A 16921-nucleotide genomic window follows, 5' to 3' on the forward strand; every position below is an offset into this window, starting at 1 on the left:
TCAGAAATTCAACACAAAGAAACCCAAGCAACATATGGTTGAAATGTAGTCACATGCCATTTCCGACTTGACATGAATGAAAGCGCATCACACAGAGAGCTGTAGGTTTTTTGCTGTTCTGTACTGAGCCATTGAAAAGAAAAACATGTATAGAGGACATACATGTCAAATAACTCTATCAAATGGTATAATCAGATGGACAATGGGAGAAGAGAACTTAGATGAGAAGCTTAGAGTACTATAAGTATCATTCTAATGTAGTTTACTGGATTCAAGAACTACATAATTCAGAATTTTAGGGGGTTTTTTAAAGGTTGTGTGTCAGTTGTTTAACTTATGTTTTAAAATGCCTTGATTATCTTAGAATACAGGACATAATGTGCAATATGTGGTTTTACTATTCCTGTATTCATTTGGAAAGTAAAAGCATCGTAGGAAAGCAAAGCAAATAGCCTGCTTTACCTCTGAAAGTTTAATGTTATCTACTAAAAATGTCCTTTAATTAGACTTAAACCACCAATATGCCAATTCAATTTAGAACTAAGACTTGATGACCCTACTCTCCTTCCCATCACCTCTGTTGTTAATATTGAGTTCTTGTCTTGTAATTCTCATTTTAAATCAAGGCAAAATGACATCCATTTACATTTCCCAACTCGTGCCCATGCTGTGTTGCCGAGAGATAAACTAAAAAAGGAGATGCAGATAGGAGGAAATTAAATGTGGCTCCTTGAAACTACGTAAGTTTTGTATCCTGAACTTGAGACCATCATGAATTTCAGAGACATACACACACAAACATCTTGGGTGATCTCAGGAGTTAAGCAGGGACACAGGACAGGTTACTTAGAGGAGGAGCGATCTGGGAATACCAGGGCTGTTGACTAGAATGGGACAGAAACATCCCAGAATGTGGCATTGGCAAGACACTTCTGTAGCATCACCAGGAATAAGGCTTGAATGCAAGCACCAGAAGTTAAGCTTGACTAAAGGGCCTTTCTACTTTTATAAATTGTTTGCAAGTTTTACTTGTAGAAAAGAAAGGGATTTTCTAGTCTATCCTATTGCGTAACTACAGGAAATCCTATGAAAGAATGGCTTCTTGGAAACAGTTTATATCCTCTCACTTGCAAAGTGGCTGCTTCCAGACATTAAGTTACTGATCTGATCAATGTCCTTGTTATGTTGGATCAGCATCAGCCGTAAGACTAGCTGTTTAGTTTACATTTTATTGCTTGTACATATTGATATATGTACAAGCAATAAAATGTAATCTATTGCCAATTCTATAATCAGATGTTCATTCTGAAGAGAGGAAATGCACCAGGTTTGTCTCTAGAATCATCCACTAAAAAAAATAGAAAGGACATTAAATGCTTCATGAAAGTTTTAGTCATTCTTCTCTTCCTGACAATTAACAATTGTTTCTTACTTGTTGTTGTTGTTGTTTATTCATTTAGTCGCTTCCGACTCTTCGTGACTTCATGGACCAGCCCACGCCAGAGCTTCCTGTCGGTCGTCAACACCCCCAGCTCCCCCAGGGATGCGTCCGTCACCTCTAGAACATCATCCATCCACCTTGCCCTTGGTCGGCCCCTCTTCCTTTTGCCTTCCACTCTCCCTAGCATCAGCATCTTCTCCAGGGTGTCCTGTCTTCTCATTATGTGGCCAAAGTATTTCAGTTTTCCCTTTAATATCATTCCCTCAAGTGAGCAGTCTGGCTTTATTTCCTGGAGGATGGACTGGTTTGATCTTCTGGCAGTCCAAGGCGCTCTCAGAATTTTCCTCCAACACCACAGTTCAAAAGCATCTATCTTCCTTCTCTCAGCCTTCCTTATGCTCCAGCTCTCGCAGCCATATATTACTACAGGGAACACCATTGCTTTAACTATGTGGACCTTTGTTGTCAGTGTGATGTCTCTGCTCTTAACTATTTTATCGAGATTTGTCATTGCTCTTCTCCCAAGGATTAAGCGTCTTCTGATTTCCTGACTGTAGTCAGCGTCTGCAGTAATCTTTGCACCTAGAAATACAAAGTCTTTCACTGCTTCTACATTTTCTCCCTCTATTTGCCAGTTATCAATCAAGCTGGTTGCCATAATCTTGGTTTTTTTGAGGTTTAGCTGCAAGCCAGCTTTTGCACTTTCTTCTTTCACCTTCGTCATAAGGCTCCTCAGTTCCTCTTCGCTTTCAGCCATCAAAGTGATATCATCTGCATATCTGAGATTGTTAATGTTTCTTCCAGCGATTTTAACTCCAGCCTTGGATTCCTCAAGCCCAGCATGTCGCATGATATGTTCTGTGTACAAATTGAATAGGTAGGGTGAGAGTATACAGCCCTGCCGTATTCCTTCCCAATCTTAAACCAGTCCGTTGTTCCGTGGTCTGTTCTTACAGATTCTTCAGGAGGCATACAAGATGACTTGGTATCCCCATACCACTAAGAACTTGCCACAATTTGTTATGGTCCACACAGTCAAAGGCTTTAGAATAGTCAAGAAAACAGAAATAGATGTTTTTCTGAAACTCCCTGGCTTTTTCCATTATCCAGCGGATATTGGCAATTTGGTCTCTAGTTCCTCTGCCTTTTCTAAACCCAGCTTGTACATCTGGCAATTCTCGCTCCATGAGTTGCTGAAGTCTACCTTGCAGGATCTTGAGCATTACCTTACTGACATGTGAAATGAGTGCCACTGTTCGATAGTTTGAACATTCTTTCGTGTTTCCCTTTTTTGGTATGGGGATATAAGTTGATTTTTTCCAATCTGATGGCCATTCTTGTGTTTTCCAAATTTGCTGGCATATAGCATGCATTACCTTGACAGCATCATCTCGCAAGATTTTGAACAGTTCAGCTGGGATGCCGTCATCTCCTGCTGCCTTCTTATTAGCAATGCTTCTTAAGGCCCACTCAACCTCACTCTTCAGGATGTCTGGCTCTAGCTCACTGACCACACCGCCAAAGCTATCCCCGATATTGTTATCCTTCCTATACAGGTCTTCTGTATATTCTTGCCACCTTTTCTTGATCTCTTCTTCTTCTGTTAGGTCCTTGCCATCTTTGTTTTTGATCATACCCATTTTGGCCTGGAATTTACCTCCAATGTTTCTAATTTTCTGGAAGAGGTCTCTTGTCCTTCCTATTCTATTGTCTTCTTCCACTTCCATGCATTGCTTGTTTAAAAATAATTCCTTATCTCTTCTGGCTAACCTCTGGAATTTTGCATTTAATTGGGCATATCTCCCCCTATCACTGTTGCCTTTTGCTTTCCTTCTTTCTTGGGCTACTTCTAGTGTCTCAGCAGACAGCCATTTGGCCTTCTTGGTTTTCTCTTTCTTTGGGATGTATTTTGTTGCTGCCTCCTGAACAATGTTGCAAACTTCTGTCCATAGTTCTTCCGGGACCCTATCTACTAAGTCCAGTCCCTTAAATCTATTCTTCACCTCCACTGCATATTCCTTAGGAATATTAGTGAGCTCATATCTAGCTGATCTGTGGGTCTTCCCTAATCTCTTTAGTCTGATCCTAAATTGTGCAAGAAGAAGTTCGTGATCTGAACTACAGTCACCTCCAGGTCTTGTTTTTACTGACTGTATAGATGTCCGTCACCTTTGGCTGAAAAGGATGTAGTCAATCTGATTTCGGTGTTGTCCATCTGATGAAGTCCATGTATAAAGCCCTCTCTTAGGTTGTTGGAAGAGAGTGTTTGTTATGCAGAGTGAGTTGTCTTGGCAAAATTCTATCAGCCTATGTCCTGCTTCGTTTTGTTCTCCCAGGCCATGCTTACCTGTAATTCCAGGTGTCATTTGGCTGCCCACCTTAGCATTCCAGTCTCCTGTGATGAAAATAACATCTCTTTTAGGCGTGTTGTCCAGTAGGTGCTGCAGATCCTCATAGAACTGCTCTACTTCAGCTTCTTCAGCATCTGTGGTTGGGGTGTATATTTGGATCACTGTGATGTTAGATGGCTTGCCCTGAATTCAAATTGAGGTCATTCTGTCATTTTTTGGATTGTATCCAAGCACTGCTTTAGCAACTGTACTATTAATTATGAAGGCTACTCCATTTCTTCTGTGGTCCTCTTGTCCACAGTAGTAGATATGGTGGTCATCTGATGTGATGTGGCCCATTCCAGTCCATTTCAGTTCACTGACACCCAGAATGTCTATCTTTAATCTTGACATCTCACCAATAACCACATCCATTTTGCCCTGGCTCATGGAGCTTACATTCCAGGTTCCAATGGTGTGTTGATCCTTAGAACATCAGATTCGCTGTTCACCACCAGCACCGTCGGCCGCTAGCCGTCCTTTCGGCTTTGAGCTAGCTGCGTCATCATGTCTGGGGCTAGTTGAACTCATCCTCTGTTCCTCCCCAGTAGCATTTTGACCATCTTCCGACCTGGGGGTCTCATCTTCCGATGGTATACCGACATAACTCTGGTTGTACTGATCCATTTAGTTTTCACGGCAAGAATACTGGGATGGGTTGCCATTACCTTCCCCAGGGATCGCATTTAGTCTGACCTCTCTGTCATGACCCTCCTGTCTTTGGTGGCCCTTCACGGTTTAGCTCATGGCATCATTGAGGTGCTCAAGCTCCAGTACCACGACAAGGTAACGATCCTTTGCTGAAGTGTCTCTTACTACTTCTGGTTTATTATTGCTGTGAGCCACCCAGAGTTGTGTTTTACAAGATGGGTGGCCATACAGATATTTTAACTAAAATAAGATAAATAGATAAATAACACAGATTACTAACAGCAATGTAATTTTAATAGGGGAGGAAAGAGGAAGTAGTATTTATCTACATGAATATTCTTCACCACAAAATAAATTGGAATCTCCATTCAAGTCCTTTCAGCTATATACAACATATTCATGCTACGTATCAGTACCTTTTCTCTCCTTTCCCCAGCAATATTCAGATTTTTCTTGTAAAAAATTCATTATTTCCCTTGCTGGAGTAGTCTAAAGTTGTACTTTCTTTAGAGCAGGACTCTCGTTAGAGCTCTTTGTTTAGAAAGGGAAGGGAAAGAAGGAAAAGGGCATTCCTATATTTGGTTGAATTCACACTGCATAATGCTCTAACAAATAAACAGGCCTTCAGAGAGAGAAAAGGTTGTTATTGTTCATCAGTTTTTTCCTAGACAAAGATTTATGAAGCTATTCACAGACAAATGTGTAATAGAATTTGCACTATAATTTTGTTAATGTTGTATGTTAGCTATTGGAAACATATTCCTATTATTCACATTTTTACATTAATGATTATACACTTCTGACTAACTTTGCAATCCCTGTTTTATTTATATGTCTGAGAAAAGGTTGAACACAAAAGTAGTAATCATCAAAGGAAAATAACACCATTTCAGAAGTCTTGCAACTCAAAGGACTTGTCTTAAATAGCCCAGCTCTGCTTTTAAGGGCATAGGTGCTATTTAAAATGCATAACAAGTGCTTTTAAAAAAAGAGATTAAAAATACAATAAAACAGTAAAAAAGGAAACAAAATATAATATATAGTTACAACAGTAAACAGTTATGATTCTACATATACCTATCTAATGCAAATACTGTTCAAGTATGCATATATTTATTTCTAATACACTTACAGTATATAACTATCATGCTTTTTTGACCTACTGTATTTTGTATAAAAGAGTCCCACATTTCATTATACTAATCCATACAAAGTCTATGTCCATAGGAAATCTGTTCACAGGTGCCAAATGTAATCAGGTAGTCAAACCATTGAGGAAATGGGGCCCTACGGTTATCTTTCCAATGCTGCAATATCAGTCTTTTGGCCATAGTAAGGGCACAGAGAATCCATTTAGGTTGTCCAGTTGTCAAATTCCATGTACTAGGTATGTAATTCAAGAGAATATTATCCACTGAAAATTTTAGCTTTAGTCGCACAGGTATATTCACAGCTCCTGTGACTTGAATTAAATTAAGAAGTTTTTAACATCTCTATCTTGGATTTTACATTTTAACTTAAGAGTATTGCTTTTATTGTATTTTAATCTTTATTTATTCTAGTTTTATTGTAAACCACCCAGAGTAGTTCTTTGAGTGAGATGGGCAGTAACTAAATTAAAAATATAAATAAATAAATATATAAATATTTATATAATACACTATTTTCTCCCAAAACTTAGTAAGTATAGGACCTTGTAAAAACATGTCTTTGGAAGAAGCATTATCCTTATTACATCTCCAACAAAATGCTGTTGTAGACAGTCCTTTTCTATACAAATGTAGTGGAATCCAATACATTCTAAATATTGTTTTTTGTTGTATAAGTTGTATTTTAAGGTCCATTGACATTCTTGCTATAGAAATGAAGTCATTCTCCCATTGTCTAGGCAATAAAGGGACCTTTAATTCTCTATTCCACTCGTTTCTTAGCATCTGCATATCAAACTGATTTATGGATAACTGTGAAAGGTGAAAGGTCCCCTCTGCAAGCACCAAATCATGTCTGACCCGTTGGGGGGACACCGCTTTCGTGACATTTTCTTGGCAGACTATAGCGGGGTGGTTTGCCATTGCCTTCCCCAGCCGTCACCTTCCCCAGCAAGCTGGGTGCTCATTTTACTGACCTTGGAAGGATGGAAGGCTGAGTCGACCTGAGCCAGCTGCCCGAGAGAGAATCCAGCTTCCGCTGGGATCGACCTCACAAGGCTCATTATGGATAACTAGTATCTATAAAAACTAATTGTAGCTTTTTTAGGTTTAAAGGGTTTAACAAGTTGTTCTTGGAGAGGCCTAGGAAATGACATTTAAAATAATTCCGTTTCATTATTACATTAACACTGGTGGAGAGTTAATGTAATCAAAAATATTGACTGAGTGAAATTTCCAGGAGCAAGTATATCATCATTACACATCATTCATGTGGACTAGCTGGCATGGCAACTAACTGCATACATAACTGGTTAGAAAATTATATTCAAAGAATATGCAGTGTGCCTAAACAAATAGGAGAGAAGGACTGAATGGGACATCCCAAGGAAGAATGCTGATCGTGATTTAGATTGAGAGTAGAGCAATGAAGAGACGGTGGTGATACATATCAAATTTTCAGATGTCACAAAATTGTATGGGATAACTAACACCCTAGAAAACAAAAACAAAATTCCAAGGGATAGTTTGAGAAATGAACTGAAAATAAGATAGAATTTAACAGAGGTAAGTACAAAATTCTTAATTCAGGAAATATATCAAATGCACAGCTAAGGGAATAGTGCTTGTGAAAAAGATCTTAGAATAATAGTTGACATTCAACTGAATTTGAGCCAGCCAGTGGCTGGAAAAATAAAAAAGGGCTCTTGATATGGAACAGAAGGATATCAATTCCTAGAATATCCAGGATTATTTTGCACAATGAGAGAACATAATTGGGTTAATTTTGCAGTAGGGAAGAGATGGTACAAAGAAAAAGCTGGTTGGTGAATATTGGGCTAGTGCACTGATGTTTCAAAAAGTCACAGCTTTGGATGTGTTGAGATTGATGATAGTTTTTACAATAGTACTTTAATTGTACTAATTACAGCTTGCTTGCTAGTAGTTTGGATAAATGAACTGTGACTTGGTACTTAATGCTGTCATTATACTGTTATTATTCTAATAGAATTAATTGTTTGGAAGTGAAGATTACTGCATTTATTTAAATGGATTATTCTGATATTCTACTAATTGTGACAATTTGTATACTTGTAATGAACTTCGTTATGGAATTTTAGATTTAATCAGTCCACTTTCATACTTCCATTTGAGTTTTGAATCAGAGTGCTTCTTCAGTCCGTACTGAGGGAGATTCCTTGATGAAGGCAAGAGTAACTTCTAACAATATATCTAAGTAAAGAAGCATTTACCAAGCTAAGGTCCTGGGAATGAACTATAGGGTTTCTTACTCTGTAGTCAAAATCAAAGTTCTAAATCCTGAAGAAAACATACCTGCTTCCAACAAGTTGTCTGTTGAAACTGATGGTCCATTGCAGTTGGGCAACCAATAAATTCAAATAAATAAATAAATAAAATTGGAAGGAACACTGAAAGTGACATTAATGAATATAAATTCATTATCTTAGACCACTCCTCCCACATACAGGCTGTATCGGATTCTTCTGCCACCTGGGCATATTTTTACTCTTATTTTTATATTTACAGTATTTATTAAGAGTAATGTTATATTTATATATCGTATTTTTATTGTATGTTTGTTGTTTTAATCAATTATTATATTGCAAACCGCCCAGAGTCCCCCGATGGGAGGAGATGAGCAGGGACAAATTAATTAATTAACTAAATTAATTAATAAAATGTCTTCCTCTTTGAGTAATTTGCATTGCATATCCTGAAATGCCTAACTGAATAGGATTAGGGACTATCTTTAATCATGGTTAGTCTTACAGCAGGCGTAATTACTGTATATCTAAAAATGAACATCTAAATGTTAGTGAACATCTAAAAATTGCAAGTAATCATTTATTACTGCAGCTAATTTTGTTACAGCAGCAATTTTACCTACAAAACTATTTTTGGCTATATTTGGCACATTTTAGGAATATTGCTGTTTAACTAAACTGTGTTGATTTTGTTTTGCTTTTTTATTAATGATTAATTATAAATAATATGAGAAATCTGTTATAAAATGTTTACTATGAAATAAATTAACTTAAATTTATGTTTTCATGTGGTCAGGTAAATGTTTGCTCATTAACCCAATGCTGCATGACAAATTATTTCACAGACAGTAATTGCCATAACAATAACATATTTCCTTATATATACATGTGGAAGCGAATTGCATAATTTTATAATGCTATCTTTGATAAATCCATAAACTCTAGTTGAAAATTTAGCTCATCAAGCATTCTTTGTTAATATTATCTTTACATGTTACACTCATTCTCTTGTCAATATTGGCTCAAATTATATTACAAAATGTATCTCTCAGAAGAACCAAACCATCCTATTTTTCTCTGGAATTAATGACCATTTTCTCATTTTGATATACAGTAGATTATTATGCATATATTTCCCTTCAGCTCATTTATCTGGGGTTGTCTCCAAAAGTGGCAGATAGAAGTAGACTTTTTCATTCTAACCTTTCCTGGCTGGTATCTCATCTTTTTTTCCCAAACCTCAAAAGACACCTGTATCTGATTTTTAAGTCCCTTGCCGCATAAATAATCTGACTCTGCACGATTTCTTGGGTTCAAGAATCATTTTAAAACGTTTTCCAGGTTGAAATAAAGCAAGAAAATCAGCCTGTACTCATCTCAACTTCATGGGTAGATATCTTGACCCATTAAATTAAATAACATTATAAATCACCCTGAAATCAATGTCCTATAGTTTTAGGAATGCCAGGTACAATCCGTTCGTTAATGTTTCCAAATCTATAATATATCATGTTCTTGCTCTTAGAATTAGTCATGGGCTTATCTAGAAATAACTTTGCAATCTGAACAACACTGATGCTATGTCTGTAGTGTCATGCAGAACCATGAATTCAAAATAGCTCTGAATTAGGCCTCAGTTTGATCAAGAACAGAAGCATTAAAAGATAATATCTGTAATGATTAGGTTTTTTTCTTATACACTTTCACAATAGTCAGGATGTAGTTCAACAAGGATAAGAAACTTAGCATTAAAAAAACAGTAAGATATCAATCTTTGGGCAACATAATCCAACATAAGAAGCTTTACAGTGAGAGATCCAAATGTGAAATATGGAGGAATTTCCTGACTCTAAGCCATTAAGCAATGAAGCAGCCTGTCTCCTAAGTTGTAGGTGCTCCATCAGTGGAAATAGCCAAGAAAAGATTAGACAGCCATTTGTCCAGGATGGTATGAGGATTCCTGCATTTGGCAGGGGTTGGACTAGAAGACCTCCAAGCCTACCAGCCCTATTACTTTATGAAATAACTGAAAAAACAAACATCTGAATAAATGTTCTTCGAATTTGACACAAATCTTTGAATTGTATAGAATTTCTTTCACTGTCCTTAAGCCCCCATCAATTTACTTTTTATCAAGCTACTATTCTCGAAATTCCACAGAAATGAAGTTCGAGCATCAACAATTGAATCTAGCCTAGTTGTATAATTAAATTGTTACCAGATTATGTTGTGCACTTTAATTAAACATCACTGAGGAATGATTACTCTTATAAGGGATGAATTCAGATGGTCATCTTGCTGGGATATTGTAGCTACATTGCAAGTCTTGCCTTCTGAGCAGGAGATATTATCCCTCAATGAGCAGAGCATTGAATAATATAGTGATCACATATCATTAACACAGCTTTTTTATATCATACAGCTCCAAACCCAATACAACTATTATTTCTCCAAAGTTATTCAATTTTAAAAAATCCACTTCCTGAAACTGAACAAATTCATGAAAAACAATACTCAAATGATTATGTTTAGTTCCTAAATCTGAGGAATTTATGTCCCTTCATCTGGTTATATAAATATATAATGAGTAGATCACCAATGAAACCTATATTCCAATGTACTTGTACAAAACACACACAGTGCAATCTAAATCACATATAGTGAGCCATATCAGCACATACTTAATTGTAATAAATCATGGAGTTTAATAGGGCCTACTTCATCATAAGAGTTGAACACTCTGTTTAGAATAAGCCAATAAATAATTTGGTCTTTATAAGAATAAAAATCTACAACAAATTAATGTGAACAAAGATAAAAAAGATCCTAGATTAAAACTCTTTCTTAACTGTACAACTTTCCTTTGGATATTTAAAATGATTTTAGTCTGTATCATATTTTTTTTATTGAGAATATTAACAGCAAAGATCTTTAACTGTTCTAACTTTGCAGTAATGAGATGAACTTCTCAAAGATGCAAGCCTTGAGACACTGAGCATGAAATAAAAACCCTTCTTCTTTGGCATCTGGGGGATAACATCTGGACAATATAATGCATTAATTTATAGGATATAGTTACTGTTGTGTAGTGCTATTGACTCTCCCTTGCTATAAACTGTTGCATTTAAATGTTAAATTTAGCACTCTTGATTCTGAGAGATGTTTTAAAAGATTATTTATGGCTGTGTATGTTAGTCCTTGGTTGCTACATACCTGTTTTGAAGTTGATATTTTTTATCTTGGTTTTTAAATTTGTTGTAGGTCACTGAGAGTCATTCTGAATTTATTGGACATATCCACACTATGTCCTGGCATAATGAAGGGAGATCATATTGTGTTTAGCAGTAGTTATGCATATACACACACAGAGACACGTTTCCCAATTGTACCCAGTACTGCAATATCTATCACATTTTCCAATCCTGTGAGAAAGGTTTTTTGATGCTTAAAATACATTGATTCTTGCATGAAACAAGAGGGAGGGGAATTTGAGAATCCATTTTCCATTTTCTTTTGTGTAAGCACAAAGAGTATAACCTTCTGTCTCAAATATAAAGAGGCCTGGCCTCTGCTGTTCCTGATATTTAATTACCACATACAAATCTTGGATTAAAAGAAGAACATTCCTCTAATTACAAAAAGCAATAAAATCAAGGCCAAACTTAACACAGTATATGAATTTCTAACATCATTTAGTAGAATGATCTAATGCAAATAATAAAATAATAAATAATAAATAATAAAAATAATGGTCTCATTTCTGCCTAAACTAACACTTATAGTATCTCTTTGTGTTCAGTAAAGATTTGTAAATAGAAGTAAATATTCCTTCTCCTCTGTCCTTAACTTCAGAGTTTAATTTCATGCAATAAAAGTAAAAATACCTACTTACCTATCTCCAGGCTCCCCTTCCATTTCTAGGTTCTTCATTAATTAATCAATCAAGCATGAATAGTTTTCCTTATACTAACTACTAGCTAATTAACAACTAATTATTAATCTTATTTACACTGATCATTCAGTGGCTTAGCTTCAGGGCTGGAAGAATTTAGGTATAGCAATAGCAAGCATTTAATGGGAGGTTGGGAACAAAAATGTTGCACTGGGACCATAGATCGGTTCAGTTATCTAGACATATGCAATGAAAGCTACAAACTTTTGGCATTACAGTAATTTATACTTGAATGTGTGAGGTGCCAACCTTCTGCTGATTATTACTATGCAAATGACTACATCAAAGCCATTACAATAACAGTATATACTTTGGCATTCTAGAGATGACATTTTCTATTTCTAGTATTTCTTGAAGGTAAAGATATATCATTCTCCCATGACAGAGATTTGGGGAAAACTTTATTTATTTAATTACTTAATCTCAGGAGAATGTACTATCTGAGACAGCTCAAGTGTCTGAGACAAGATTATAGCTCAAGTAAGACTTCTTTCCCCATCTTCCACCTGCCATTGAAATACTTTTCCTAAGTACACAACTATATAGCTTTTGGTTTGAGTGTATTCATTCTCAAATAAAATGCTAAATCCTTTGAAACAGAATACATTTAAATGGTGTACCCAGAATGGACAAATAGTAGTATTTTTTAAACTGGAATTAATAATCAGATGTATATATTTTGGTATGGGATGGAAAATTGGCAGCTGTGTTAATAGTATGGACGAATATCAGTTTGGTTCCCACAGCAAAAACAAATTATTGCCCAGGATTGGGGAAAACCCCTTTCTAATCCAGCCAGCACTTTATTTCTGTTATTTCTGTTAATGATATGGAATGCAAAGTTCTTTCTGTGTAAGTAAATTCTGTTATGGAAGTCACATCCCTTGGTGAAATCTTCAGTACATTTTATTAGCAAAGCCTTGTTCTGTGTTGGAATAATTATATCCTTTATGTATAGTGAGCTCTCTTTTGGCTTCTTCATACTCCTTAATTTCCTACTTCAGCCAATTTACAAATAAAATCACATAAGTTTAAAAAGGTTAGCTGTTGAGGAATTGTAGGAGAACTGTGTTAGTATGGTAGCCAAAAGTCAGGAAGTCTAGTAGCACCTTCTCAGTCTAACAAATTTTATAAAAAGGTGTAAGCTTTCATGAAGTCTAGCTCACTTCAGTGAGCTGCAGTTTATGAAAGCTTATGTCTTTCAATCAAGTTGTTAGTCTGAATGGATGCTACCAACTTCTCTTGAGAAACTGGGGCATGAAAGTTCCAGTAGGCTTCATGCCTTGAAATTGCATCATGTAAAATAATGAAATAATAATGTAACAAGTAGAGATGCATCACTGATAATATACAGCATTTGGGGGCTGAAATTAACACCCTTTGTAAGTTTAATAGAAGAAAGCCTGTCTGCTTTTTCATGTTCTAAGTTAAATTCACTGAACATTAAACAGTGTTGATGAAAATTGATCCAAATTTGTGCATATATATATAGTATGTGTGTGTATAGATATATATATACACACACATACAGTGTGTGTGTGTGTATGTGTATGTGTGTGTGTCTGTGTGTGTGTCTATGTATGTATGTGTGTGTGTGTGTGTATGTGTGTATGTATGTGTGTGTGTGTATGTATGTATGTATGTGTGTGTATGTATGTATGTATGTATGTATATATATATATATATATATATATATATATATATATATATATATATTCGAAATGAAACTGTCCTATCTCTTACATGCAAGCATAATACACAAATCAATAATTTCTTACAGTGGTCAAACTGATGCCTCACAAGCAGGATCCTGCTGTTGTTCCCATACAAACGGTATTTGGAAGCATACTGCTCCCAACCCAGCAACTTCTCATATATCCGTACATCATCAAAGCATTTTGCACAGAATGGGTAGATCTTTTCTTCCAAGAAGCAAATTACAGTAGGCTGTTACTTCAGTGAGAGGTTTAAACGTGTTTGCAGCTCAATTATTGTTCTTGAGAATGCAAAAACCTGACATTGGATGGAATAGATTTCCAATTCTCTTTCGTATGTCACACATAATATAATGAGCATGAACATGCGTTTAATGTTGTTGTTTATTCGTTTAGTCGCTTCCGACTATTCGTGACTTCATGGATCAGCCCATGCCAGAGCTTCCTGTCGGTCGTCAACACCCCCAGCTCCCCCAGGGATGAGTCCGTCACCTCTAGAACATCATCCATCCACCTTGCCCTTGGTCGGCCCCTCTTCCTTTTGCCTTCCACTCTCCCTAGCATCAGCATCTTCTCCAGGGTGTCCTGTCTTCTCATTATGTGGCCAAAGTATTTCAGTTTTCCCTTTAATATCATTCCCTCAAGTGAGCAGTCTGGCTTTATTTCCTGGAGGATGGACTGGTTGGATCTTCTTGCACTCCAAGGCACTCTCAGAATTTTCCTCCAACACCACAGTTCAAAAGCATCTATCTTCCTTCTCTCAGCCTTCCTTATGGTCCAGCTCTCGCAGCCATACATTACTACGGGGAACACCATTGCTTTAACTATGCGGACCTTTGTTGTCAGTGTGATGTCTCTGTTCTTAACTATTTTATCAAGATATGTCACTGCTCTTCTCCCAAGGATGAAGCGTCTTCTGATTTCCTGACTGCAGTCAGCATCTGCAGTAATCTTCACACCTAGAAATACAAAGTCTTTCACTGCTTCTACATTTTCTCCCTCTATTTGCCAGTTATCAATCAAGCTGGTTGCCATAATCTTGGTTTTTTTGAGGTTTAGCTGCAAGTCAGCATTTGCACTTTCTTCTTTCACCTTCATCCTAAGGCTCCTCAGTTCCTCTTCGCTTTCAGCCATCAAAGTGGTATCATCTGCATATCTGAGTTTGTTAATGTTTCCTCCAGCAATTTTAACTCCAGCCTTGGATTCCTCAAGCCCAGCATGTCGCATGATGTATTCTGCACACAAGTTGAATAGGTAGGGTGAGAGTATACAGCCCTGCCGTACTCCTTTCCCAATCTTAAACCAATCCATTGTTCCGTGGTCTGTTCTTACTGTTGCTACTTGGTCATTATACAGATTCTTCAGGAGGCAGACAAGATGACTTGGTATCCCCATACCACTAAGAACTTGCCACAATTTGTTATGGTCCACACAGTCAAAGGCTTTAGAATAGTCAAGAAAATAGAAATAGATGTTATTCTGAAACTCCCTGGCTTTTTCCATTATCCAGCAGATATTGGCAATTTGGTCCCTAGTTCCTCTGCCTTTTCTAAACCCAGCTTGTACATCTGGAAATCCTCGCTCCATGAATTGCTGAAGTCTACCTTGCAGGATCTTGAGCATTACCTTACTGGCATGTGAAATGAGTGCCACTGTTCAATTGTTTGAACTTTCTTTAGTGTTTCCCTTTTTTGGTATGGGGATATAAGTTGATTTTTTCCAATCTGATGGCCATTCTTGTGTTTTCCAAATTTGCTGGCATTTAGCATGCATTACCTTGACAGCATCATCTTGCAAGATTTTGAACAGTTCAGCTGGAATGCCCTCGTCTCCTGCTGCCTTGTCATTAGCGATGCTTCTTAAGGCCCATTCAACCTCACTCTTCAGGATGTCTGGCTCTAGCTCACTGACCACACCGTCAAAGCTATCCCCGATATTGTTATCCTTCCTATACAGGTTTTCTGTATATTCTTGCCACCTCTTCTTGATCTCGTCTTCTTCTGTTACGTCCTTGCCATCTTTGTTTTTGATCATACCCATTTAATAGTTCTTTGAAAATATGTGTGAAAATTAAGTATAAGACTAGATACACTGAAATTGTGCATAATTCTTTTTTTAAACCACATTTTCCAAAGACTTGCTCTGAAGTTAACATTTGCTCTGAAGAAGCACATAAATAAATAACCAATTAAATTCAATCTTGAATAATGGCACTACAATTTTAGGCCATATGGTTGCAGAGATGAGCAGCAAGGCTAATTTCCTTTGGACTCTACCTTCTATTGTTCTCCACCTGGGAACAACCATTCCAAAAGTTGCAGAAGGGATGGAAAACAAGAGTTACTTCAACAGCTCTTCAGAGAAGTCAGCTACATTTGGCATCTCAAATCCCTGAACTTTTTCTGTTCCAGATGGTTATTATAAGAAATACCATGTAATTTTAAGAACAGGTATCTGAGTTCCCTTGTCTTCTTCTTCTATTTTCTTTTGGCTCACATAAGCCACAGTAAAGTACTGACTTAATTTTACCATTCTTATGTAAAATGTTTTGGAAGTCCTTTTTAGCTCTACGGAATGGGGGACAAATCTACTAGTCACAATATTTTAAAAGAGAAGAAAAAATGGCATGCTTTCTTACAATGATATTTGTAACCAGACATTAGAATTTTGTATTTTTATAGTAAGACCAACTATAGAAATCCATTTGAAAAAGATACTATTGTCAGTAGAATTCAGATACAAGCTTCATCAGATAGATAAGTCTATTTCACTTCCTGCCACATTGTTTTTAAAATCCCAGATTTCTTTTAAGTGGTTTATAATGACATTTTGCAACTTCTGATCATGCTTATCAACAAATAAACCAAATGCAATGGGTGATCTGTCATTGGCAACTGTTATTTACACTGTACACAGGAGTAATGCTTCGGTCTAATAGGAATTTCCTTCTGAATTTGCTCAGTTCTGCTGAGGACAAAAGGTTAAAGCTCCCCTCTTTGTGCCAAACCTTCTCCTGGTCCCAAGCCAATTCAATCAATGCCAGTTATTTAAAAAACAGCACATTACTAAGTAATAATAGTCTGTTTTTTCATGTATGCACTCCAATATGGGAAAAGCAGTGAACAACCTTTCTCCCTTCCTAGCCGCAGGGTTCCAGTTCCTGTGGAAGTGGTCACGTGTAAAGTTAGGTTCCTCTGTAGGTTCATAAACTTCTCAAAAGCCACGGAGATGGCTTTTCACCAATGGACCTAGGAAAGGAGAAGGATTGCTCCCAAATTCTGAGTTGAAGGTGCAGAAGTTGATTCCTATTATGCTTAATTTGTCTCTCAGAATATAAAT

General features: G+C 36.7%; 1 protein-coding gene across 1 annotated transcript in view; it reads right to left on the reverse strand.

Annotated features, from left to right (window-relative positions):
• Positions 1 to 1300: 1300 nt before the first annotated feature.
• Positions 1301 to 16921, reverse strand: part of TAFA5 (TAFA chemokine like family member 5) — a 108735-nt gene continuing 93114 nt past the window's right edge. The window contains exon 4 of the mRNA XM_063309352.1: positions 1301 to 1348. Within this exon, the coding sequence (XP_063165422.1) occupies positions 1301 to 1348 (48 nt within the window). The remainder of the gene's footprint in view (positions 1349 to 16921) is intronic.

This window comes from Candoia aspera, chromosome 7 (assembly GCF_035149785.1).
Source record: "Candoia aspera isolate rCanAsp1 chromosome 7, rCanAsp1.hap2, whole genome shotgun sequence".
In the NCBI taxonomy this organism is placed as follows: Eukaryota; Metazoa; Chordata; class Lepidosauria; order Squamata; family Boidae; genus Candoia; species Candoia aspera.